The sequence below is a fragment of the Rousettus aegyptiacus genome, unplaced genomic scaffold (assembly GCF_014176215.1).
Source record: "Rousettus aegyptiacus isolate mRouAeg1 unplaced genomic scaffold, mRouAeg1.p scaffold_m13_p_11, whole genome shotgun sequence".
Classification (NCBI taxonomy): Eukaryota; Metazoa; Chordata; class Mammalia; order Chiroptera; family Pteropodidae; genus Rousettus; species Rousettus aegyptiacus.
In genome coordinates, this window is record NW_023416286.1 from 36821754 (window position 1) to 36849094 (window position 27341).

At 38.2% G+C, this 27341-nt stretch overlaps 2 protein-coding genes, 1 long non-coding RNA gene and 1 pseudogene across 4 annotated transcripts; 3 read left to right on the forward strand and 1 right to left on the reverse strand.

Moving 5' to 3' along the window:
• Positions 1-223: 223 nt before the first annotated feature.
• LEPROTL1 (leptin receptor overlapping transcript like 1) lies at positions 224-13191 on the forward strand. The gene is made up of 4 exons (XM_016136131.2): positions 224-361; positions 5621-5696; positions 7706-7892; positions 8744-13191. Exons 1-4 carry the CDS (start codon positions 346-348, stop codon positions 8858-8860), a joined length of 396 nt encoding a protein of 131 aa, XP_015991617.1. The 5' UTR covers positions 224-345; the 3' UTR covers positions 8861-13191.
• LOC118609691 lies at positions 3408-3521 on the forward strand (annotated as a pseudogene).
• Positions 13192-18271: 5080 nt separating the features above from the next.
• Positions 18272-27288, reverse strand: MBOAT4 (membrane bound O-acyltransferase domain containing 4). Of its 2 annotated transcripts, none has more exons than XM_016136128.2 (3): positions 24883-27288; positions 22408-22632; positions 18272-20223 (listed from the first exon to the last, which is right to left on the reverse strand). In XM_016136128.2, exons 1-3 carry the CDS (start codon positions 24915-24917, stop codon positions 19260-19262), a joined length of 1224 nt encoding a protein of 407 aa, XP_015991614.2. In that variant the 5' UTR covers positions 24918-27288; the 3' UTR covers positions 18272-19259. The 2 variants fall into 2 exon arrangements, with proteins under 2 accessions (XP_015991614.2, XP_015991615.2); XM_016136129.2 differs by having other exon boundaries at positions 24481-27288.
• LOC118609361 lies at positions 19783-21990 on the forward strand. Its single transcript, XR_004953353.1, has 3 exons — positions 19783-19806; positions 20354-20415; positions 21144-21990. It is a non-coding gene; the product is annotated as an uncharacterized LOC118609361 (long non-coding RNA).
• Positions 27289-27341: the final 53 nt, after the last annotated feature.

Here is a 27341-nt window from a genome sequence, read left to right on the forward strand (position 1 = left end):
TCTTTCTCAAAGGATGTGGGATGTTGCGGGATACCGGAGAGGAGCTTCAGAATAGAGCTTCCACCCACTCCGAGGGGAATCTGGGGGCTGCTGTCCGCACGCCCCAAATGCAAGGCTGGGAGGAAAGCCTCCGAGGGCGCTGCAAGAAAGAAAGGGTTCGGCCCGACAGCCCATGCCCGCACGCCTTCCGCGCCCCTCGCGCCGCCGCGCGAGCGCGAGCCGCCGGCGGAAGTGCTGCGTTGCGCACTTCCGGGTGTTGTCTGGTCGGTGCCGCCGCGCGTCTGTGGTCTCCCGGCTGCCGCCGCCGCCGCCTCAGATCCTGGAGTCAGGAGCGACGTCACCGCCATGGCCGGCATCAAAGGTGGGCCTGGGGAGCTGGGCGCCGGAGGGCTAGGTGACCGCCCGGAGGGAGGGAGAAGGGGGTCCCATGCGGCCCACGCGCGCTGCCGCCCCAGCTCTGGCGCGCGCCACGGGGTCCCTACTCCGGAGACGGACCCCGGGCCCCCGCCTCCGCCCTCGCAGCTTGGGAGCGGAAGTGGGCGCGGCGCCCTCTTTGAAAGGGCGGCCGGGACGGCGGTTTTTCCGTCAGCCTACGCTTTCTGCTGATTTCTGCAGCCTCTCTCCCACCCATCGCCCCCTGTAAAGGGGTGAAGTGGTCCGCGGTCTGTTTAAAGTCCTGCTGCGACTCCGGCTATCAGACATGTTTTGCAGGAGTTTGCATCCGAGAGAGAGGACGGCAGAGTGTGGGTTTGTGGGGGTCGAGGCCACTAGAGATGCCAATTATGGAAAATCAGTGCCGTTTCCCACTTAAAGGCACAAGTGCGATCTTCGGGTGCTGAGCCGAACGAATCCCTCAGGAACGCCCTGGAAGGGTTTAGGGACGGTTTCGAAACCTCGGCGATCACATCCACTCTCATGACCTGTATACGCTCCTAAAACTGATGCATTTTCATTTGTTGTGTTTCTCGGTTAGGCTAGACCCTGAAATCGACTCCCAAGAATTCCTGTTCTCTACCCTCTCCACAGTTGCACATTGAGGCTTTTTCACATTTCAAAGTTTTTAGTTAGGTTTTTTTTTTTTTTTTAAGATAAAATAGTGTTAAAACTTAAGGGAAAATTACTTGTTCGCATATTTTCTTTAGAAATGGAATGTTGCATTCTTTCCAATTGTTTAGAAGTTTTGTAATGTGATAGAAGCAGATACCATTAACAGCATTTTTAACTCTTAACCGCATTGATTTCCTGACCTGCGGCTTTGTAAATGGGCAGCAAAGGAGGAAGTGAAGAACTTTGATAGCGGTGTTTTTTTCTGTATAATTTATTTCCTTTAAGGACAACTTTTGCTGAGCCTCTTTCCCAGAGTCACATTTTTACTGTTTCTTGCTTTGTTTTTAATGTCTGAAAACATTTTATTTCCCATATAAAATGTCTTTTGAGCAACTGAGATACTTTTGAATCTCCTTTTGAACTGTCATAGCCCTTTTCAAATCCTTCCGTGAAAGGCAGTTATGATAGAATGCTGTGGTTTTTAAAATGTTGCCAAGTTCTCTATTCTTCCCCATCTCCTCGTGTTGTTAGTGCATGAGACTCTATCTTAAAATAACTAATTTCTTTCTGTAAACCTAGGTCAATGTAATTAAGTGAAAGTGTCTCAAATGGAATTGTACTTACGCTTTTAGTTTCAGTAAGATTTTCTGATATGATTATAATGGTTTATCAGGATGTTTCTTCCTGATGGCCTATCTTTATATTATTAAAGAGGAATTTTACTATAATTGGCATCCATTACTTATTTCTTGAGCCCTTTGTTTGTTGCTTTGTTATATATTGGGTTTTTCTGGTAACTTCCAGGTTAGGGCACTAGTCCCCTCCCTCTTCTACTGTAATTTCTTTGTTATCACAGAACTGCACTCTGTCTCTAGAGTTTAGATAATTGGACCGTTAGCATAGAAGCTTTGGGATGAGAAACCAGACTCGTCTCAGTTTTGCTTCCAAATGTTGCATCACTCAATTTCAGTATAAATTCTTGTTTTGTTGATGTGTCATCTAGGACAACCATTTATACACAAATGATGAAATTTGTATATAAGTCAGCCTAGTTGCTGATTTCATAAGACTGAGAAACTACAAGTTTGGGAACACTTCAGAGCAATTTAACTCCATTGGCTTTTATCTTATCCAATATGACTGGGATGTGAGATATCAGATAAAATAGTTTTTTGATATCTGAATCTTACCTCATTTTACTGCCTTAATTTTTTCCAAAAGTTATCTTTCATTAACTTTTTAAGAGTATATTTAAAATATATATAGATTTTCTTTTTTGATAAGAACATTAATTGTTCTCTATTGCAGAACAGAGTTATCCTCACAAACTGAATGCTAAGGCTACTGGCCTCTTAGCCAAGATTACCAAAAACTGTTATGCTTTTTGAGGGTTTTCTGCCTGATTTAAAATTTTTTTCAGTCTCCTCCCCCCTATCAGAACAAATCTTGCTTATATGCAATTCTACCTCCTCTTGTTTGTTTCAATATGGAAAACAAGATCATCAAACTTACAAAATGTTATGTTACAAGATAAGGTAACAGTGATCTTTTCTGGGAAGGGAAAGTTAATTTTCACTTAATTTTATTCTGAGCACATGAATCACTGTTGAAAAAATATAAATGAGCATAGATGATTCTTTAAGAATTTTTCGTTCTGAAATTTGCAAATGACAATTGCATTACAAACATGAATAAATAACCTATGAATAAGAGCCTAAGGGTCCGTTCATACAGAATGCTAACTTTAGTGTATGGGCTTTGTGATATCTCTTTGGTCTCTTTCATGATTTTTGTTTCTTCCAGGATTCTAAGTTGTATTTTGGATAAATGGCTCCTGAATAAATAAGGTGTTACCATATAGTATTTATAGTGGTGAACTTAGCTGTTTGGCAACTACATTAAAAAAGTAGAGATGGTTTTTTACTTCTTCAGCCTGTCTTATAACAGATATCTTTGGTGTTCAGAGAATTTGCATTTTAGATCTAGTTCAACTCACATTTTATGGAAGAAGGAACTGGCACTCAGATATAATTATTTAGATAGCTAATATGTTACTAGTAGGAGGTAGGACCCAGCATCTCCTGACTTCCAGTTAAGTACTGTTTCTGCTCTGTTACATAAGGCGTTATCTTTCCTTCTCCGCCCCTTCTCTCCCTTCTCTCTCTCTCTCTTTCTCTCTCTCTCTCTCTCTCTCTCTCTCTCTCTTTTTTTTACCCCCCCTTTGGTTCCTTTCATTCATTCTACAGATATTTATTATTAAAGAGCTGGGGCATGAGCATCAACAACAGAACTTTTCCCTTGTAGAGAGAACAGTTTAGAAGGAAACACAAATATAAATCAGTATAAGATTACAGCTGCGTGTCTATAACCATGCTACCCTGAATGTGCCTGATCTCATCTGATCTCAAAAGCTAAGCAGGGTCAGGCCTGGTTAGTACTTAGAGACCACCCGGGAATACCAGGTGCTGTAGGCGTTAAAAATATATATATATATATTACAGCTGTGATAACTGCAGAGGGCAGGTGTACAGTGCAAGGAGAATATCTGCACATGTATGAACCACATGGTTATTCATATGATTCACTGTCTGATTTCATATAGATCTTTGCTCAGATACCACCTCATGGGAGATGACTTCCCAAGCCACTGTGTCTAGAATAGCACTCCCTTCCTTTACTTGATTTTTTTTTCATAGCACTTGAAATTTGCTTACTTTTTTATCATCGTATTCTCCCACTAGAATGTAAGCTTCATGAGAACAAGAGCTTTGATTATTTTTATTGCTTTTATCTCCAGTATCAAGAACAGTGTGTAACACACATTTAGGTGCTCAACGGATACTTGTTGAACTAATTAATTAATATAATAAGGGAAATTGGTCTAGTCAGGAGATTTAGAAAAACTTCAAAGAAAAAATGATTGAGCTGTAATCTGAAGGAAAAGTAGGAAATAACTTGAAGGAAAGAGGGAAGAAGTTGGACAAGAATGCAACCTCCGTGAGTGTGAACAGGCCTTATCTCATTTACTAACATATCCCCAGCGCCTGTTACATATTTGGTGTTCAGTAGACATTTTTTAAATGAAACAAATGAATAAAAGGGTGTCTGAGATAGAAGAGACAACCTGCAGTGGCCATATGGGTGAGGAGACACTAATTTCCAGGAAAGCAGAGAGGACCAGTGTTGCTGGAGTGCAGAGGGCAAGGACAAGTAGCCTGGTGTGATTGATACGTGTCAGGAGAAGTAAGCAGAGAAGATTATGATCTATTTTGAATTGACCAAAGCAAATGATAAACTCAGTATTTTCCTCATCATTTACATTGCATTCCCTTTGTAAATTTAAAGTTCCCCATTTGCTATAAAATAAAAGTGCAAATTTTCTTTCTGTAACTAGCATTAAGTACTAAGTAAAAGCGTTCAGAGTTGACATGACCTACGTCAACGATCTAAATGAAAACTACATCTACCAAGCTACCATGTCAGTGGGTGTCTTTGATTATGACTTTTAATTCACAGAAGTATATCAGTAGTATAGCAGCATTTAACTCCTTTACTGTTAATTTTGGTATGTGCATGTTAGATTTTGTCTTGGTGACTTATAGACCTACAACTCTCAAATTTTAACTACTTCATTGGAAAAAAAAAAAAGACGTTATTCTCTTGGCCACTGTAGTTGCAGAAATATGGGTCATATAGAACTCAAAATAAATTGATCATTTATTTCTTTGCTTAATTCTAGGCCATTGATTAACTATGCCTATTCAAGAAAGTTGTTTCTGCTAACTGATGTATGTGAAAACACTTTGTAAAATATAATGCTTTGTATGTGTGTGTAACTTTAGAAACTATTTCTCCTGTAGAATGCCTCTGATGCTTGTGATAATGTCTTAAAAATAGTGATACCACAGAATGATTGTATCCATTGTCCTGCACATTTCCTAGTGTATAGGAGATTTGGGGAGAAAACCTTGGTATATAGTTTTATCAACTATTTAAAGCCTGCTAGTAAAATTAAAATGATTAAATTAATTGACAATTCAGTAAAATTGATTGACTAAAATTATTAACTACCTTGAACACTTTTTCTTACTAATTTTGTTTGCATTGGGTTGTACTTAAGTACAAAGAAACAGGAGCTGAGCCGGAGAGATTTTCCCAAAGGATGAGGCTTCTGAAGTCCAGTAAAGCTGACAGTGTAGAGTTCCTCCACATACTGCTTTTCAAAGCTGTAATGATCTGTGGAGTAAATATAATACTAACATCTGAAGGAGCATTGATCTTGAGGGCTGGGATACTCATTAGAAATGGAACCAGTAATTAGGGAGTGCAGCGATGTGCTAGTGATACATCAGAGCTTTGAAAATCATTATTGCTTTACTTTGCCTTGAAGATGCCGAAGACTTACTCTGAGACTAGATAGCTTACACTTCGGAAAATACTCGCTTTCAGTACATTTTTGGGGGGTGTGTATGTGTTGTTTTGCTTTTTGCTTTTGGGATCATAAGTAATGTTCAGACTTAATAAAAATAATATTAGTTTAATATTTCTATTTGACTTTTTATTTACTTTGCAGCTTTGATTAGTTTGTCCTTTGGAGGAGCAATTGGGTTGATGTTTTTGATGCTTGGATGTGCCCTTCCTATATACAAGTATGTAAAGTTTTTATCTTTTTTGAGTGTATAACAGTTTATAGCTTTTTTTTTTTTTCTTTTACTGCTGTAGAAGTAGTCCTAAGAACTGTTCATTTACCAAGGACAAAAAGTTTTCACTTAAAACTTGTTCGTAAATATTTTAGGACACCAAAGTGCAAAAGAGACTTTCGGCCATTGTTCCTAAACTGCTAAGTTTGTAATGGTACGATAACAAGCAATAGCGTAGTCTAGCACCACAGCCCATTTTGGAGCCCCTACTGATTAAATTAAATACAAGGAAATTAAAAATGTTTTTTCAGCAAAACAATACCATAAGCAGAGTCGAGAGATAGTTAACTAAGAAAAAAGTCATGTAAGCAATTACTTTCCTTGGAATAGAAAGAACTTTTAAAAATTAATAGGATAAATTAGAAAAATATAGGCAACTCAGTAGAAACATAAGACAAATATGAACAACGAAAATGTTTTCAACAAATATGAAAAAGAACTGCAAATTGCATGTAGCACATGAAAATATACTTAATCTCACTCAAAATTCAATGAAATCCATTGGCAAAAATAAAAGATATGAGCGAATAGGCATTGTCATGTACTACGAGTAGAGTATAAATAAGTGGAGTTTTGGAGACCAGTTTGCTTGCAGCTCTCAAAATGTGTATGTTCTTTGAACTAGCCCTTCCACTTAGAATTTCTCATACGAATCTGCTTGCAGAAGTTTGCAAAGATATGTGTAGTTGGGTGAGAGTGTGGATGTTCATGGCAGCCTTGTTTATAATCATAATAATAATAATTTTTAAAAAGTTGGAAATGTCCTAAAGGTCTATCAAAAGAAAAATGTTTAAATTATGGCACATCCACCAATGGAAATATGAAGCAGTCTTAAAAAGAATGAGGAAGAGCTGTAAGTGCTAATATATAAAGTTCAAAATATATTGTTAAATGAAAAAGTACAGTGATTCATTCATATATTTTAAAGTTTATCTGTATGGAAATATGAAAGGATCCACAAGAAGGTCAATAGAAGAGTGGGTAAGGGAGATGTGGGCAACTTTGAGGTTCTGCCTTTTGTGCTTTTGTAGTGTTTGATTTTTTTTAATTTACTGGGGTGACATTGGATAATAAAATTATAGGTTTCAAGTGGAGTTGGTTTCTTACCATTTGTTCATTTATAATTTTTTCTATTATAATGTTTAGGAAAATATTTTTAGTAAAAACAGAGATAAATCTTTGCTTATCATAAGCTTGTAAGTATAAGCAAATCTCCACTATTATGTGTGGTTCATTTTACAGTAGTTTTAAAGATTGTTTCTAACTTTTTATTTTGAAATAATTGTGGACTCTCAAGAATTTGCAAAAGTAGTACATGGTGGTCCCCTGTACCCTTCACACAGCTTCCCCCAGTGGTACTCTTATATAACTATAGTTATGTTAGCAAAACCAGGAATTGACATTGGCACAATACAGTAGCTAGACTGTAGACTGAAAGCATCTATTTTTATTGTGATAAATTTTGTGTTCTGGCTGAAAGCCTTCAATATTACTTTCAGTTCATTTTCCGTATTTTGATTTCAGTATTTTGGGAATTCCTGGTGACCTAAGAAAAGTTTGGAGGTGTTCCAGCTTTATGCTAAGATAGGATATCATTGAAGTCAAGGGCATGAATCTTGACGTTTAAAAATTATTGTGTTAATATTCTCATTTTCTGTATGCCCTAAAATGAAAAATATTTTTAATTTTGGACCTTGATTCAGGTGTTATAATTTATAAAGCATTTTCTTTTGTGATATAAGAAATATTTCATTATTGTGTCATAATTGACATTAGGAATACTGTGACTCTAAATGTTTCTGTTTTCAGTGTTCAAGTTATAGCTTATTTTTAAACTATCATGTTTTTAAACTATCTTGCAATATTTCTTTGGTCCTTATTTTTTTGAAAGTATATTTTATATGTAGGAAAACGACATAGATAGCAAAAACTATATTAACTTATTTTTCTTTTTCTAGCCAATACTGGCCTCTCTTTGTTCTGTTTTTTTACATCCTTTCACCTATTCCATACTGCATAGCAAGAAGATTAGTGGATGATACAGATGCTATGAGTAATGCTTGTAAGGAACTTGCCATATTTCTTACAACAGGCATTGTTGTCTCAGCTTTTGGACTCCCTATTGTATTTGCCAGAGCACATCTGGTAAGTGAATGCATTCTTCAGTAATGGAAAGTTTCTCGGAACAAAAAGTTTTTGTTAAATAACATGAAAAAGAAAGAGACATAGCAGCCTATGGGATAGAGATAAAAATCTTACTTTTATTATTGTTAACTGATAAATATTATATTGGAGAGTATGGCTGGGGTCTGCAGCAGCAGTTGGCTTTGCCAGTCCTTTGGTCTGAGAATTGGTTACAACTAACCAACCCAGTGCTGAACAGCCATAGGCCTGCCCTGTACAGCTTAAAACATGGAAGATCCAAGGAGATTTTGTGTTCTTTGCAAGTGGAAAAGTGCAAAAGAGGAGAAGGGGCTGGGCTACATATACTCTGTTCTTCCTCCCACATTCCCCAGTCACGCCACCTCTGGGGAGGTACAGAAGGCAAAGACAGGGATGACCACCCTTCTACATGGATGGGGGGATTACTCCTCCTGCCCCTTTAAAACAATGTACATTAGTTTATTTTCACCTCTGATAATTTAAATTTAATCTGTTTTCTAGATAAAATATTAGATTCACTAAGGAAGAGTTGTATCAAATTTTTTTATAAACAGAAAATTGTGGCATTCTATGTTGCTTCCTCCTAGCCCAGAAGTCAAGTTGCTTTTGAATAGCTAATCATCTTTTCATGACTTTGTCTTTCTTAAGGAACCAGAGATAAATAAAAATAGCAATATGGAAGTACTGTTAAGTGTTTGGTAGTATAAAAGTTATTATTACAAGTCATCCTTGGTTTAGATCATGACTGACATGACTAGAGCCTTGATTTACTTTTCATTATCTTTTTGCTTTTGTGTGTTTATTAACTCAGTGTTTGTATCTTATTTCCATAGATTGAGTGGGGAGCTTGTGCACTTGTTCTCACAGGAAACACAGTCATCTTTGCAACTATACTGGGCTTTTTCTTGGTCTTTGGAAGCAATGATGACTTCAGTTGGCAACAGTGGTGAAGAAATTACTGAACTCTTGTTAAATGGACTTCTTGTCATTTGTTGGCCATCCATGCACACAGGAGAGGGGGCAGCAATGCTGAATGGTATAGCAAGCCTCTTGGGGGTATTCTGGGTGCTCCCTTTTCACTTTTATTGTAAGCATACTATTTTCACAGAGACTTGCTGGAGGATTAAAAGTATTTTCTCTTTTAGAAAAGCTTGACTGATTTCCCACTTACCTGTAGTATGCTTTTTGTGGTGTCCTGCTGACTTTAAATATTTATGTGTTTTCCCTGTCCAGTTTTTTTTTTCCGATCAATATGCAATGTTAAACATTTTTTAAATGTAATAACCATTCACATTGGTTAGCAGTTAGATTTCTGCTGACTGTTACTGGGCTAAAGTGTATCTTTTCTTTTAAAATTATTTAACCTTCGTTATTACAAAAAGTTATAAAAGCAAGTTTTCAATCAGTCAGAATGACATCACTCCCAATTTTATGCAAACATGCAGACTGTTGGCATACCTTATAGACTATATACTCAGTGCAAATATAGCTGCATTTATACCTCAGAGGGGCCAAGTATTAATGCCCATGCCCTCCATAAGTGTTGCTGGTTTTCCCAGTAAGCAGGTGTTTTGTGAATTGAAAATTATTTTATGGAATTGCTACAAAGGAGTGCTTTTCTTTTCAACTGTTAGAAGAATTTTTGTTAAATTTTAAGGTAAAAGCGTAAAAACAGATTTTGACATGGTTTTTATTTATGTCTACAATAGTTAAAGTAGAGTGAGTTGCATTGTGGGAAGAAGCGATGTTGAAATTCCATTTTTTGAATCCTGTTTCTATTTATAAATGAAATTTTTGGTGTTCTATCAGCCTTTCATGTTTTACCATGGGTAAAATGGACACTCATAGAACTACTACTGATAAGGGAAAGTTGTATGTTTGCATCATATATACCAGAAAACCTTTCCTTGCTCCCTCTTTTTAAATTATTTTGTACAATGTATATATTAAGTAAAATTACTTTTCATATATAGTTCAATAACACTTTAAATTGGAGGTGTGTAACTCACCTGGAAAGGAATTGCTATGCCATGCATTCAGAGTGCCCCCTGTGTCCCACAAGGCCTTGACACGATTAAGAAGTGACTTGTTAGTATCGCAGATAATTCATACATCAACAGTTTAAGATTTAGACTGTGGTAATTTTAGTTCTTATTCTCTAAGATTATATCATATGTAATTTAAAAATATTTAAGACAAGTTTCCTGTATACCTCTCCATTGTATTGATTTTTATTTCATCATGATAGATCTGCTGTTTCCATTTAATGGCATTTATTGTATGAATTAATGCAAAGAAGCCAAATCCAGCTGTATAGCAGCTTCAGACACAAACCTGACCCACAAATTCCCAGTAACCAGGCATGATCAAATCGTAGTGGTTATTTGCAGCTCACAATTATCAGTACTTTTTTCAGGAGCTAATTATGAAAATGTTCAAGTTGGTCTACAAGTATTTTGTTAAGGATATTTGTTTGTATGTTTATTCAGTATACTTACATAAAAATTGTTTTGCCTTCAGACAAAATTGAGTAATCATGACAGCTATCTCTTGTTTTTATAAAGTTTATTTCTCAAGAAAATGGGAACAAATTTTGGGTTTGTTTATCTTTTTACTAAAGATGCCTAAAGGCCACAGGTTTTATAGTGGAACCCAAGTTGTTAACTTTTAGCTGGGGTGGGAAGCAGAATGAAATATCTGTGTGTGGTTGTCCCATTACACATTAGGCTGGAAATGGTTTGCAGTGTTATAATATTGTAGACTTAAAGAAGGTATAGGTACACATGAATTAGCTGGTAAAACAGTTGGAAACTCAGTGCCTGTGATCTACTCGATTTTTTGGCAGGAAGTACATTCTCTGGTCCTTCCCATTTTCTGTTCTGGAATGTTAGTGCAGTGCACTATAACTATTTCATTTGCTGGCCCATAGACTTTTTCTAACAGCTGCATATTCTTTCTGTATACTAACTGCTTTGGCAGCATTGTGTCTTTGATCTTGCACACTAGCTTGACATAGTGCTGTCTCAGATTTCTAGTCTAGTTACTTGAGGTATGAATTTTCCATAGACTATACACTGATACTGCATTGCCATTCTTCTATGGAAAGAAGATTTTGATGATGAAACAATAAAGATTTTAAATATCTATTTTTAGTTCGTGGGTGTTTTTGAAATGAAAATGTACTACACACTTCAGTTTCTGAAGTGCATTATCCATTTTAATAGTGTGATTTAAAGCAACTGTGACATTAGTTATACAACATTAGACTTGCAGAAGTTTCACTTTCAAATAAAATTGGCACCGTAGTAATAAATATTACAAAGGAGCCCTATGATTTTGAGCTATAGAAAAGGATTGGTAATCTGGGGAAGTAGAATTTCACCCAGCCTTTTATAAAAACAGCCATAGAGGTTTTGTTAACATAAAAAATTTGACTACTGATGATCTAAAATCAAGGCTATACTACTTCTTAAACTTCAGAACTTTTTTGACTGCATGTTTTAATATGTTTATTACCATTTATTATTAGAGTATTTTGCTTTTGCAAACATTTCAGTTAAAGGTAAAAAAATAATCTGTGTGATACAATGTAAACAGAGAAAAATACTGTTCTGTTTTATCAGACATGATTCTTGTCCCAAGTTCTAATTATAGCTCATATACTTTGTAAAGTTCAGATTATAGGTTCTTCGCACCTGCTTTAATACGAGTTTGCGGGGCATTGTCAAATCCACATTTCTAGCATAACTCTAGAATGTATTAAATGTGACTGGATTCATAAATTTTAGATAACTCTTAATAAGCCTATCAAATGTAACCAGCAGCCATGACGCAGCATTACTGTTAAGTGAAATGTACATTTTAGATCTCAGGATGCTTTATGATGTATAAAAATGGTGGGAAATCAAATTTATATTTTCTCCACAAAAACCTGTATTGTCCTTTCTCTCAGTGAAGATTAGGAAGCTCTTATTTTACTACAGGCCTCCTACTTTTCTGGCAGAACATATCTTATAAAATAAATATTCCAGATAACTGAAGCTTAACTCAAAAAGAGCTAATGTTTGCTCGTTGGAAATCTGAATAGAAGCGAAAAATAACCATCTGCCAGCAGTGGTGTTCAGACTTTGGCAGATGTAAGTTTTTCAGGGGCTGACAAGATTCTGCATTCCGCTGCTTCTACCAGATGCAGATTTGTGACTTTGGCAGTGGTTTCATGACCTCGGTGATAGTGGAAAACTTCCTGACATCTGGATTACAGGTGTGGGGAACATCCAGTGGAGATCTCTTTAACTTTTGCCCTTCCAAGCAGTCCAGTGATTCTTTTTTCCTTATCTTTTGGAAAAAAAAAAAAAAAATCAAGTACCAGTGGGGAAAGGTTAATGTTTTCAACAAATGTTGCTGGGACAACTGGACATCCACATGGTGAAGAACGAAATTGGACCCTTGCCTCAACTGTATTCAAAAATTAACTCAAAATGGATCATAGAGCTAAATGTAAAAGCTAAACTATGGAAGCCTGAGATTTACATAAGTGTAAATCCTCATGATTTTGGACTAGGCAATGGTTTCTTAAATATGGCAAGCAGTGAGCAACCAAAGCAAAAATGAATTGTGCTTCATCAAAATTTTTAGCCATTGTGCTTCAAAGGACACTATCAAGAAAGTGAAAAGACAACCTACAGAATGGGAGAAGATATTTGCAAGTTATATATCGTAAAAGGATTAAATATCCAAAATATATAAATAACAGTGGAAAGACAACACAATTAAGAAATGGACAAAGCGTATGAATAGACATCTCTCCAAAGATACAAATGTCAATACATGAAAAGATGCTCTACATTATTCTTAATTAGGGAAATGCATATCCAAACCACAATGAGATACCACTTCATACCCACTAAGATGGCTAGAATAAAAGATAAGATGGCAAGGATATAAAATTGGAACCTTCATACATTGCTAGTGGGAATTTAAAATGGGGCAACTGTTGTGGAAAACATTTAGCAATTTAAAGAGTAGAACAGTTCCCACGCGACCCAGCAATTCCACTCCAAAAGAATTGAAAACATCTTAAAAAAATGTGTACATGAGTATTCGTAATATCTAAAAAGTATCTGTTCTTTTGTGAAATGTCCAAATTTTTTCAACATTGTTATTGTATGGCTTCTTATTGCTGAGTTGTAAAGGCCTGTGTCAGATATATGTATCATCTCTCCTAAGGTTTGTGTTTTGCTTTCTTGATATCTTTCAAAAATAAATTTTTTATTACGATGGAGTTATCAACTTCTGCTTTTAAAAATGGTTAGTACTTTTTATGAGCTTTAAGCATTCCTCGACTACCTCTAAAGTCATGAAGATATTTCCTTCCAGAAGTGTTATGGTCTTACCTCTCATATTAAGGCCTATGATTCATCTCAAGTTAAGTTTTGTGTATGGTATGAAGTAAGAATTGAAGTTAATTATTTTCCATATTAATACTCCCAGTACTGTTTATTGTTAAGACTATCCTCTCCCCTTTGAAGTACTTTGACACTTTTGTAAATTAATTGACCATATAAAGTGTGAATGAATCTAGTTTTATAGTAAGCCGCCTTTACATTTTCTTTAAATTTGTTTGTCTATATTAAGTTCTTAGTACATTCATATAAACTTTATAAGTAGCTTGTCAATTTCTATTTTTAAAAAGCCTCTGCAATTTTTATTGGGATTGCATTGAATCTATAGGTCATTTCGGAGGAGAATTGAAATCTTACTGTGTGAATTATTGCTGCATAACAAACCACCCCAAAAATTGTTACGTTAAACCAACAATCATTTCTTTAGTTCACAAATCTGTAATTTGTGCAGAGCTTAACAGTGAAGGTTCATTTCTGCTCCACATGATGTCAACTGAGGTGACTCAACTGGGGGCTGGTAGATCATCTCCCAAGATGGCTTATTTAATGGCAGGCAAATTGATGTTGGCTGTCAGCTGGGAGCTCAGCCTGGATGAAGCCCAAGGGCCTCTGTTTATGTCCATGTGAATCTCTGCCTCTCCATGGAAATTTGGCTTCCTTACTACATGATGGCCTGACTCAAGAGCAAAGGTATCGAGAAAACCAGTCAGAAGTGTATGGCAATTTTATGACCTACCTTGGGAGTCACATAGCATCACTTCTGCCATACTCTATTGGTCAAGCCAGTCAAAAAGGTACCTTCCCACACCGGAGTTCAAGGGAAATGGCCATAGACCACTTACTAGGAAAAGCGTCAATATTATTTTGTAAGAAAAGCATATGGAAAGGAATATAGTATGATGTCCATCTTTAGAAAATGTAAACCGTCATAATATTAAATGTTTCAATCAGTGAACACAGTGTATCCATTTATTTTATTTTATTTGTTATTTTTCTCAGCAAATGTTTTGTAGTTTTTAGTGTGCAGGTCTTATTTTACTAAATCCCTAAATATTTCAGATTTTCTGATGTCATACTAGCACATTCTCAGATCTGACGTATAAGGTATGTTTCCATATCTCGTTCCTGTTCAGGAAACTAGGCTTTTAATTTATTTAATAATAGGTAAACAATACAACTTCAATTCATGTAAATAATATGAAGCAAACAAAGGGTGAGCAGGTGGGAATGATGAGGTTGGAGAGGGGCTTTATTTAAGTCAAGGTGGTTATTCTGGTGAGATATCATTTGAGGAGAGATGAGTGATGTGAAGGAGCCACCATATGTAGATCTGAGTGAGACTATTCTCGATGGAGGAAAGCAAGTTTAAAAGCTCAGAAACATTGTTTTAGGCATTAGAGGTCAATATAGCTGTATTGCATTGTCTTTTGTAAACTAATCTTAGAGGTGACATACCATCACCTTGTCATAATATTTGTCACACAGACCAACCTCGGTTAAATGTGGGAAAATGCGAATACCAGGAAGAGGGGAGGGATCATTGGGGATGATCTTTGAGGCCATTTACACAGTGATTTTTACAGTTTTTGTTCTTTTCATAAAATATTAAGGAAGAGAAATTTCTTAATCTGGTGGCTTCACTCGGCCATATTCACCTAGTACTCTTGCATATTTGTTTTCATGTAAATTTTTGAATTTACACAAAAATAGAAACATACTTAACTCTCATGTCCCCATCATGCCACTTCAGTTTTCAGCATGTGTCAAATCTGTTTCATGTATATGCCCCTGATTTCCCCTACTCCAGATTATTTTAATGCAAATCAAATACATCATTTTGTCTGTGGGTATCTCAAATGTGAGCCTTTTTTTTTTTTTTTGACATAACCATAATATTACACCTGAGAAAATTAGAAATAATGCTTTAATATACAGTTAGTGTTCAAATTTCTCCTATAAGTATCCTTCTACAGTTGGTTCATTTGACTCAGGATCTAAAAGTCTGCACATTTACATAAGTATATAAATAGAAAAAATTATAAAAATAAAATGTGTTTAGGGTTATATATTTAAGAAACAGAGAGGAAATTATCTTTGTTCTTCTATCCTGAACATGTTCCCATGAATTCACATCATTACAGTGTCACCCATCAGGAATGAACACACTGCTCTTTCTATAGGAAAATACAATCTAAGTTCTAAATAAATAATTTACAAGCAAAGTTGAGAAAATCTCCCTTTAGTAAAGTGAAGATACCAGAAAACGTCGCCCATATGCCTTCACACTAGTGGATCACTAAGGCACTCCATGTTCTCAGATTGGCCATGCAACTGAACCAAGATAACAACTGCATTATACGAACTGTGCAAATTCCCTGCAAGTGAAAAAATATATAATTATCTTAATTGTAGCTTAAAAGGTGTTTCTAAGATAGTTGCAGCAAAAACAAGCAAGACAAAAATACTTCATTAGAAATAATGACATCCTTAGCTATTGTTATAATTGTTCCAGGACATGAGACCCAAAAGTAATTAATACTGCAACTATTTGACAATTATCAGCTGCCAAATATAGAGTGAGAAATTAAAACCATTATTAACAAAAGGGAGAGTCAGGGAAGTTAATAGTGTTCTATTAGTACTAGGGAAATATTGTTTTCCCTCAGATTTTTAACGAGCCACAAAAATATCACTGTTCTTTTTATGTTGTGGGAAACAAGTGGAAGAAATATATGCCAGTTGTTTATAAAACTTTATAGACACTAGATTTCTTTTATTCCTTCAAAATTCTTGCTGGATGAATAGAGGCAGGTTGTGAAAAAAACTTTTATTTTCTCCTGTGCTGAAAAATTAACAAAGTACTTACACAGTCATAATGCCTTCAGGTTAGGAAACCTGGGCCTGCAGAGGGAATGGCTGGGGTCACACGGCTGGTTAGTACTAGCACTGAGAATAAAACAGGCTCCCTGCCTCCTGGAGAGGTACTCTGGCCACTTCGCCATAGTGTGGCCTTGCTAACATCAGAATCAGCAGTGATTAGGAATTGAATGCTAAAGTATTAATACCCATTTTACTAGATCATTTCTTTTGAAATGCTTTGGAAATAGATGCAGTTCAGAAATGTCACACAATGTAATCACTGCCCTCTCTGTGCTGAACCATGAGATAACAGGGAACCAAGTTTCCTGCACTATCTGCTATGTTGTAAATATGTAAAGAAGAATTTGTTGGAAGCGACTTGAATCTGCAGTCTTAATAGCTGGCATTTTAATCAGGACAATTACCCATGATTGCTACTTATTTTACAGCAACTGGTCATTGTAATGCCCATAATTCATTGGTCTCTGCAGTGTCCTATGATTACAGTGGTCAAATCTGTTCTTTCACACCCACGGAAACTGCTTTATCATCAACCTGCTCCTCATTGTTAGATTTCTTTTCCTTCACCCAGGTTTGGCAGCCTGGCTGCCAGGGCCTCTCAGGTTACTGCAGAGACATCTCTGGCTCCAGGAGGTCACTCGCATGGGCTGAGTAGCATCCCTTGGACAGAGGGGTAGAACTGGGCCTCATGGCAGTTTCTTGATTGGAAAGATCTCCTAATCCTTGCTGGGACAAATTATTCAAAAGTATCTGGGCTTCCTTTACCATGTTCTCATGGAACCGATGAACAAGGATTGATGAATCAACAGACTGGATGTGTATGCATGGGTAGATACATGGGTAGAATCAGTAACTGAAGGACAGGAAACTAAAGCTGCCAGTTGCTGAGGGAGCATCTCAGGCAGCAGTCTGGAACAGAAAGAATTAAGTCCTAACAAAGGGAATGAGGACTGGGAGACAACAGTCTCTGTTCTCTATCCTTCTTAGATCCCCTTTGTGCAGACAGATGGCCCCTGCTGGCTTTGATGGTTTTCCTTAGATTAATTCTCTCAAGTCACATTATTCTTTACACTGTCCAGTCACATGAAACCCTTCCTACAGGATGCAAATAGAAGGGAAGGAAGTAGATGCCCTGGTTTAACTAGAAGAGCAGAAATTATCCCTGACTATCAACAGAGACCAAAGGGCCATAGATCTGGAGGCCAAATAGCATTTTAAAAGCCTCCTTGTGCAACTAATTTTAAAGATTGAACATTCTCTTGTAAGCATTTCCCTAATCATTAAAATCATCACTTCGAAAAATTATTGAAGTTAACGTACATACAGAAACTTATGTATATCCTAAGTGCACAGTTCAAAGGATTTTCATAAACTGGATACATATATCCGTGTAGCCAGCTCCCCAAAAGTGCCTCTCTAAAAAGGACCGGTTTTAACAATTCTGTAATAGTCTACCATAATTTGTTTACCTATTCTCTTAATGTCGACATTATTTTCTGTAATAAATAATGCTGCAATGATTATTTAAATTTTCTTCCAACTTATATACACCACCACCACTACCCCATTTGCCTTTCTGGATTGAAATCTAAGGATCACTATTTTAGTGACATATTTGTAATGATCTTAGAGTCGTTTAACATTTCCTTGGCTATCTATTGTTTCCCCCTTGACTGTTCCCAACTCTGGGAAATCCCATTTGTCCTGTTGTCTCCTTTGAGCTATTGAATGTGGTGTGAGGAAGTATAGAACTGTGACCATCCCAAATGCATACCATCTGTTCATCAGGGCCCTCGCTGCTTGTTGTATTATGTTCTGTGTGCTAAGACTGGGCAGTTTGCGTGCCTTAATGTTAGTGAGTGATATTGACCTATAATTTTCTAAGTGATCTGTAACTTCTAATATTGATTCATTGGTTTTTAAATATTAAAAGCTTGCAATTTTATATTTTGAGAAGGATGGAAATGATTGGTTTTGGAAGCTTAGATACTTACACCATGCTTCTTATGGTAACATAGATATAATCCTGGGTAAGCAGATGATTTTAGGCAATACACAAATAAACATCTTTCATTTAAACAAGTATGTGTTTATTTTAGTGAGTACCGGAATAAAACATAATTAGTACACTACGCCCAATTTCCACCAATGCAATTTCTTAAAAAGAGGGAAAGTTTTTATAAGTAAGTTGAGTTAAAGTCGATTTAAAGAAAACTAGTGATTGTATAACAGTCCAGGTGACCTGCAGATGTGGCAGTGCTGTGAAAGGGCAAATTAAATGACATTGCTTCACTATAACTCACGGGTGCTGACATCTTTCTCTCAGTGTATTTAAAATCCTAACAGAGGAAGAAGAACACGGAGGTATTTAGGATATGCCAAGAAAAAGGAACCAGACCCTCAAAGTTGTACTAAAATAGTGTTTACTTCTGGTATTAGTCTCTTCATGTGACATATTTCATGAATCGATTTTTTTATTTAACGATTTGTCATCCAGTCTTATCTGGATTTTAAGTTTAAGTTGTCATCCAGTCTTATCTGGATTTTAAGTTTATTAACATAGCTCTGAGATAATATCAGCCTTTTCAATTTTAGACCAAATTCATCAGATTAGTAGGGATGAGTCTCTAGATCATATAACAGAGCAACATATGATTTAGGTATTGTTTTGTTGTTGTTGTCTTGCTAAACTCACATTCTAGGATCAAGTGAACCAACCAATCAGACACTCAATTTTTGGATGCCCATATACATACCATTTGTCATTTGGTTCACAGTACCTTATATTTTTACGTATTACTTTACTTAAACTTTGTTTCCACAGTGAAACTGTAAACTCTAAGGGAAGAAACCATTGTCTTTTTCTTTTGTGGATCCCTAATACCAGTATAATAGCTTGTTAAAGTAGATACACAAATTTCCATGACAAAGCATCAGGTATATTAATTCAATACTCAAAAAAACACTTTTGTTATGGAAAAATTTAAACATATGCATCATCGACACACCATCTGCCACTTTCTAAATTTGTTTCATGGATGTATAAGATGAAGGCTGGAGAAAGACGTCAGTTAAATTTATACTTTCTCTTTGCTAATAGAAGAAGCAAAATACAGTATACCATGGGAAATATACTGTTGTAAGAATTACACAGCAGCCAGAGAGAGGAGAGGCTCCTGACTTCTACAGCCAGCATTATATAGGCAATGATGAGCTGGGTGTGGGCCCAGGTGAGAGTTCTATAGAGCAGCCGTAGTGGCCAGGATCTGATAAACAAATTGGCAAAGGCGTGAATCAGGTAGTCAGCTTCCACCATCACAGCCCAGCAAAGGAACCCAAACACCTGTCCTGGATGGAGTCCATGCCACCAGGCAGAGAAGGCGAATGTCTGCAACAATGGCCAGGCCCCGCTGTGCTGGAATATGAGGCGTCTGAGCCACCGAGCTGTGCTTTGGTTCCACCTCCTTGTGAACAGGGATATCTTGTGGGTTGTTTCCAGTGTCCAAATGTCCGCATCAGGGATGTATCCCTCCTCACCAGGGCTCTGACCAAGCTCCAATCCGAAGCCTGCTACACAGAGGAGGGAGTCATCCAGGAGCCAGTGAGAGTAGTAGGTGAGTTTGAAGAGCCCGGCTGTGGACCACATGACGTAGATGCACTGGAGTTGTTGGCAGTCAGCCAGTCCCACTCCTGCACTCACCACCCCTGTCAAAAATACCTTTAGGCCCTGTAGTCCTAGGATCTGCAGACCTCTCCAGGTCAGAGCCCAGAAAGAGTACCTGGGATACAAAGAGTTGGACCCTTGTACACGAGACTGAAACCTCTGGAAAGAACACAAAGGGCCCCCTAGGAGAGAAGGGAAGAAGAGCAAGTAACTGAAATAGGGCAGTGCCTTACACAGATGCTCAGGCAAAAAGCTCCTGCTCCTGATGCCTCCTGATGCCACGTCCACTTTCCCCTCACAAATGTCCAGTGAGAGGGATGTGACCCTCTGGGTCAAGAGCATAAGGGAAGAAAGAGTGATGTAGAACCTGAAAGAGATTTTTTTTTTTTTTAATATAAAAACACAACATATTTCTTTTATCCTATCCAGTCCCTCACACATGACCCCACAGCAAATGGGGGTCTCTGAATGATTGAGACCAATCTCATGACTTGCAGTGTCTCCACAAAGACGCTTGGAATGATTCAGAACCACAGGCTACTCTGGGCAGGATCCAAAGGTAAATGGGGAAGTTAATCATTAGTCAGAGAGGCAAATAAAAGAATGACAAGGAATATTGTAGGGAAACATTGATTACAATATTTCTAAAAATGGCTTGTAAAGATTAGGATCATGGACCTGGGAGAAGTTTGTCATAGAAGAAACAAAAACTTAGTAGTGAAGAGATGATGGGAAGTTGAAGATTTGAAACATGAACCGGTCCCTAACAGTAAGAGTCTGCAGACTTTGGGGTTTGAGCTGAGGAAAGGTGAGTCAAGCTAGAGGTTCAGGGCGTGCACTGAGTCATTAGCCATTTGATGTGTGTTCTTAACCAACTGCCTGAACTATTCCTGCTGCACCATCACATATAGGGAAGATGGTGCTGGCAGGATTATTGTGGAGAAAATTAATGAAAATTACAGCGACGTACTCTACAATCAGGAATGCTGTCCTGCAGAGAGAAAACAGCACTGTTTCCCAGTCACTGCTGTTTCTATCTGTGTGTCTAGGACTTAAGGACACCTGACCTCTTCATTTGACAGTAAGCAAAGTAGCCTCCAATGACACCAAACTGTTCACTCACCTTCTGCTAAGGACTGAACATGTTCCCCACAATATGTTGAAGTCCTGACCCCTAGTACCTCAGAATGTGACTGTATTTGGAGATACAGTCTTTAAAGAAGTAATTATGTTAAACTGAGGTCATTAGGATGGGCTCTAATTCAATATGACTGGTGTCCTTAATAGGAGAAGAGATTAGGACACAAACACACATAGAGGGAAGATCATATGGAGACACAGGGAGATGATGACCATCTACAGACCAAGGAGAGAGGCCTCAGAAGAAGTCGAACCTATCAATACCTTGATCTTGGACTTGCAGCCTCCAGAAGAAATAAATTTCTGTTGTTTAAGCCATCTGGTCTGTGGTACTTTGTTATGAAAACCCAAGAAAACCAATGCAGCTTCTCACCTTAGCTCTGGCTCAGCCTTCCTCCTGTCCAGCTAGATCCTACTCAACTTGTTCCTCCAACCCTTATCAGGTCCTGGCTTCCTACTGGAATCCTAATTCACCACATCTCAGTTTGTATTCTCTACCTCCTACCCACCTGCCATCTTCCCTTTTCTTCAGAGAAGCAAACTCTGAAGCTTTGGTGAAATAGGATAAAGAAAAGGACTCTGGATTTGGTACAATGGCAAAGTGAGTAAGTCAGTGGCAGGCTAGAATCAGAGAGGTGGCACACCTCAACAGATCAAAGCCCTGGTTCTCTGAGTGACCATGGACAATAGACTTCAAGATTGCAGAGGTGTTTCCCCACAATCTTGGTGATCTCACTAACTCATAAAGACATTTCTCTACACTGTAATTAGTGCCTGATTTTTTCCCCTAGATTGGATGACTTTCCTTCTTCTAGGAGGATGGAATAGCTGGGCCTCAATTAAAGTAAAACTCTTACACAGCCAGTGCCATGGGAAGGCAACAAAGGTGTACAGTGGATTTATACCTTGCCTGTCCTGCTAAAGGGGAGGGCAGGCTGCTGGCTGTGAGTCTAAACCACCCATGTGAGGTGAGTAAACTGTGCTTAGCCTGGTGAGTAAACTGTGCTTAGTCACTGCCAGGCAGACCTCATCTATGGGCCGTGGGACTCCTGGGTCGACCTCCTTCTCAGGTACAATGATAATTACAGCCAAGTGCCAGACACTGCTTCGTAGGTAACACATTGTAGTTATTAGTAGTCATATATTTACATTAATTCATTATCTCTAAAATAAGAGTCTTGCAAGACAGATTTTATTAACCTTTCCCCACCCCCTGCATACACAAACACACTTTTTTTTTTTCCAGAAAAAGAAATCGAGGCCAAGAGAGGTTAAATGATTTGCTCAAGATCACACTGCTCAAATGTGGAAGAATTCATGTTCAAATACCACACCCAGTTTCTGCATTACCACCACGGTGCAAACTAACTTTTGAACAGCTCAGTACAATCAAATGAACAAATTGCTTTACCTCGTGGAAGGAGGTTCTTGCAGATAATACTCAGTGTAGTGCAGGCCCAGGTGACACAGTGTCTGCCAGGTCATTTGAAAGAAGAAAGTCCGTCTGTGGACTTCCTGTGGGCCGAGTGAATAGATCAGAACCACGGCACACAGAGCAGGAATGAAGACAAGCACAGCGAAGGAACCCATAGCAGTCAAGGCCAGGGCACCTCCTCCAGCCAAGAGAAAGAGGCACCTGAAACAACAAGGACAACCTGTGAAACTGACGTAGAACAGTGCGACAGTAGGTCACTTCAGATGCCATCTGGGTCACCCAATTGAAGTGGGCCTCACATAACACCTAAAGAAGTTATATTGTTATCACTCCAAAATCTTCCTTTTGTTCTTCTAAAGGAAAGAACCATGCAGGGAAACAGCCAGGGTCAATCTGTGAGTCACTCCCAGAAGATAAAAACCTTGATTCCTGCCTTAGCGACCCTGGGAGCCTCTCTTTGATGTTCGACATTCAAGTAGGAACAATACCTGCCCCTAACAATCCTGTGGGTGACAGGTCCGGAAGGCTTCCTAGTAAAAACATCTTCAAAATCTAGTGGTGTGAAAAGTGATGTCAATCTGGTGTTGAGGATCTAGGGAAGCTCTCTAGGCAGCTCTCATTGAGATGCATCTCTTTCCTTTCCATAGGGTTGCACTGCCCTCGACCTTAGCGGGGGGAGGGGGAGGAAGGGGGAATGCTCAGTGCCTCCCTTTGATAAATGTTCGAAAACTCTAATAGAAAATCTTTATACCTGCCTTAATCCTCCTTGGGCCATTCCTATGCTTCTCTTAAAGCCTATGCTTGGGGTGACTCCTCCCCACAACCACTCCTGTTAACACTGTGGTACAAGCCTTTACTTCCCTGCCATGGGAAAAAGAGGAGAACACTTACTCCTTACACAGCCGAAGTGGAAGCAGAAGCAACACTCTATGCAGAAGCAACTGCCCTAGGGATTCGTAAACATTAAAATGTCTATACATGTACAATGTAGGATGCATGATTTTTTTGTGTGTCTGCTTATTTTATTCTAGGCATTGGGCTAAGAGTTCCTTCATAAGAAATACCTTTATTTAACACTTAAAAGAACCGCATGAGATAGCCTTTATTATTTCCATTTTACGCATAAACCCAAGAGAGTTTATTCACATGTACAAGGACACCCAGTAAGTGAGCGGGCCAGAATGCACCAGGCTGACCCCCAAGCCAGCATTCTTAATCCTATGGGAACTAACCCTTGTCTTGCACTTGTTCTGCTTTGTTTGCGATTCTTTCTCAATTAAAAATTTTTCACAACTGCCTCACCTATCTTCTAAATGAAGGTAGGGGTTGGCAATCAGTTGTGAACATGTAATAACACTCCATAGTTTAAACAAACTCAGCAATCCTAACTAATTGTTAGATACAGCTAGATTTTCCTTAAGAAGCCCCAAATATAAGTATCCTAATTTTCAAAATAAGCAAATTATTAGGATGTAACCCTTTGACAAAGGATTTTAACTTTTCAAAAGGATATTCCACAAATCTTTTTTTTTTAAATAGAACCTCTCTCTAATGTATTGAGTTTATTAGCTATAAAAAAAATCATTTCAATCAAGTTATCAAGTATTTAGTGACAATAATTTTCGAACCCCAGATTTAGAGCTAATCTAACAAAATTTGTTTTGACTTATTTCATTTTTATAAAAAATCATACAAAAACAATTTTTAAATCACATTTAAGTCATATAATGGTTGGTGCATAGATGCAGGCTTTTACATCGTTCCTATATCACCTCGACATCCATCTCCGCATTTTATTTGCATCCTTTTCCCATTTAATGTGAACTTATCAAACTTTGGCTGAGTCAGTGCAGACATGATGGCAATTTTCAGTTCAGTTTTACTCTATTAGACACATTTGTGATCAAGTAATCAATAATTGGTGGCAGTAAAAACTTAAAAATGACCAGTGTAATTAATATTTAATCTCTACATCTGCACTCTGATCTGTGCTTTTTGACCTATTATAGTATTCACGGATGTAAGAAAAAAATTAGCCCTCAAACCTACCTGGCATTAGTGGAAAATGAATCCATATTGCAGAGATAATTAAACAGAAGTGCAAAAGGAAAAGCCGCCCCTTGATAAAGTGAGACAGGATGAAGGAAAAACAGCTGAAGCCAATCCATTATGAATTGGAACAAAAGATATCGTCCTTTCCAGAATCCTTAACTGGTGCCTGCCTGCAATGGGAACCTCAACAAGCTCTCTTTGATATTTTTATATGGTTCAGGAGGGCCTGGGTGAGCAAAAGGCAAACAAAAGCACTGGTGATAGCAGCATAAGAGTCGGTTTTCTGATAAAGGGGACTACACTATAGAAACCAAAACGCATTTGGGGTTATATTACTTAATAACGACATGTACTAAAAACATTGCTTTCAGAAGTTCTGGTTTTGTTTAGTTTACATACCACAATATTTGCCTTTCCAGCCATCTGACTGTCATATTTTCTTCACTAAGTTAATGGAAAAAATCTCATTTTCCAGTCATGGACAGACAATTCCTCAGCCTAGAAATGGGGAACAAGAATGTGAGCGTGAGGAAGGGAGGTAGATTCTCAAAGAGTAAGAAGACCCCTCCTCCAACCTCCATTGTCTTCCTTTTGCTATTTCCTTCTCCTTCTTCTCTTCTTCCTCCTCCTTCTCTTCTCCTTCTCCTTCTCCTCCTCCTCTTCCTCCTCCTCCTCCTTCTCCTGGAATACTTGTCAGTACAGAAGAATTGAGTTGCAATCAATTCGTTATGGAAAAAAATTATGTTTTATCATTGCATTAAATATTTATTATTCTTAATTGTACTTTTCTTTTTCTATTTTGGAATCAGTACATTTTATTTTCAGGTTTCAAACATTTTGTAGATTCCTAAAAAGCCTATAGGCCCTAGACATTGTAACTAATGTTGATAAAATGGTCCTTGTCTGAGTTTCCGGCCTGCAACTTTTGGATATGATACCTCACCATCAACTCTTCCTGAATTTCCAGCCTGTGAGTCTACCTTAGATTTCAGACTTGCAAGCCTGTGTGTGTGTGTGTGTGTGTGTGTGTGTGTGTGTGTGTGTGTCTCCACTGATTCTTCCACTCTGGAGAACCTGGCTCATATACATGACATGGAAGTTTTCCAAATTAATTTAAATAGACATTGCTTGAAAATCGATATATGCTCAGGGAGAATAGAATGTTCTAAATTCATCCTGTGAGATAATGGAAAATATATATATTGGTCTCTGCCTCCAGTTCCTGACACAGAGTTCATAAAATTCTTGTAAATTCCTAAATGATAAGAGCACTAGGAGCATCTTCTGTTCAAAAGAGGCAACTCTGGGTGGGCTCTCGGATGGGGTCTGGTCTCCAGAAAGACAGAGCCATGATTAGAAGCATGGAACTTTCAGCCCTGCCCCTCACAATGACTACCTTCTTGGTAACCAGAGGCCTTAGAAGTACTTTCTGTTGCTCTGACATATTTTTTCTTTTTATGAGCAGGTCTGAGGCTAGTGGTCAATGCTCAGATCTGTCTAAATCTGAGCTTGGTTTAGCATCAAGTTTGAATTTAGAACTTTCATTTTAGCTATTACAGATAACAATAATGAAGGGATTGTATGTTTAGCATGCTTCTTATTATTTGCATTCCCTACATATCCAATGAGCCAACTCCTCGGGAGTCGGGTTTACCCCCATCTCTAAATTCCAGGGGTAACTTTTACCTTTAGTAACTAATCACAGGAAAGCTACAGTTTCATACCATGGGTGATTAGGTATCTATCTAGGGATCAAAGTTTCCTCATATCCCACCCTCTTATCCTTTCTCTTCCTAAACTACATGAGCCAAGGTCGTTCTGACAAATTCCACTTCATTCACATCAACTGTAATGAAAAATCTGATACAGTAAGTACCTGACATCTGAGACTTAAGGGGCGGAGTTAGGCACCGGACAGGTGAAAGCCTTTTGGGATGGAGAGTCAGCTTGGCTTCTTGAAGAATGAAAGAGTGATTAGAGGAAGATGAAGAGGAACATGAAATTAAAGAAGGGAAGCAGGCAGGGGCTGGATCTAGCCCAGAGATAGGTTATGGAAAGGAGTTTGGATTTTTAAAGGAGCAGGAAGTAAAAACCAAACTGGATTTTGTTTTTAAAGGATGAATTTTAACTACAGACTTGGATGAGGGTGAAGTGAAGGGATGGCGGAGTGACTTTAGAGGTCAAGAGTAGAAGGAACAAACTATAGGGGAGAGATGGTGGCTCAGATTAGACTGGAGAGGTGGTAGAGTAAACGATGCCAAGTGAAGAATGAGACTCCAGATGTAGGACCAGGAGAACTTGCCGGTGAATGGCATGTGGGGAGATGAGGAGTGCCTAGGATGACTCGCATTTCTGGCTTGAGCAACTTGGTGAATGGTGGATTCCTTTACTGACATGGAGGTCAAAGGACCAACTGGTTGGAGAAAGGACAAGGGCGTAAATCGAAAGCTCTGTTCGGACCGTTTAGGTTTGATAAAACTTTGAGGCAGTAGGCAATCGAATAACCAGCTGCGAAGCTCGGCAAAGAAGACATAACTTTAGAGGTACTTAAATTATAGAAATGATGAGCTCATCCAGGAAGAGATGAGCTCACTCACTGAACAGGAAAAGGGCCCAGGGCCAAGCAGAAGAAACTTTAAGACCAGGAAGGAGAACGAAAATGAACGGTGGGGCATAATGAGGCCATAATGATGTGTGCTGGATTGGACCAACTGGCTGTTTTACATCCGAATCTACCGTCTCTAGACTGCGCTAAAATAAGTATGGTCCTCCAACCTCCGCTTGGCACAACGCGGCTCACCCGGACAGAGGCGGCCCCGCCCCGCCCCCGCGAACAGGCCCCACCCTGGCCCCGCCCC

Coding starts and splice junctions, on each gene's coding strand:
- LEPROTL1 (XM_016136131.2), top strand. Junction 5,697..7,705: donor TGTGCCCTTCCTATATACAA/GTATGTAAAGTT, acceptor TTCTTTTTCTAG/CCAATACTGGCCTCTCTTTG. Junction 7,893..8,743: donor TATTTGCCAGAGCACATCTG/GTAAGTGAATGC, acceptor TTATTTCCATAG/ATTGAGTGGGGAGCTTGTGC.
- MBOAT4 (XM_016136129.2), bottom strand. CDS start 24,599: ATGGATTGGCTTCAGCTGTTTTTCCTTCATCCTGTCTCACTTTATCAA. Junction 22,633..24,480: donor TCATTTTCCACTAATGCCAG/GTAGGTTTGAGG, acceptor TTGTTGTTTCAG/GTGCCTCTTTCTCTTGGCTG. Junction 20,224..22,407: donor CAAGAACCTCCTTCCACGAG/GTAAAGCAATTT, acceptor AATCTCTTTCAG/GTTCTACATCACTCTTTCTT.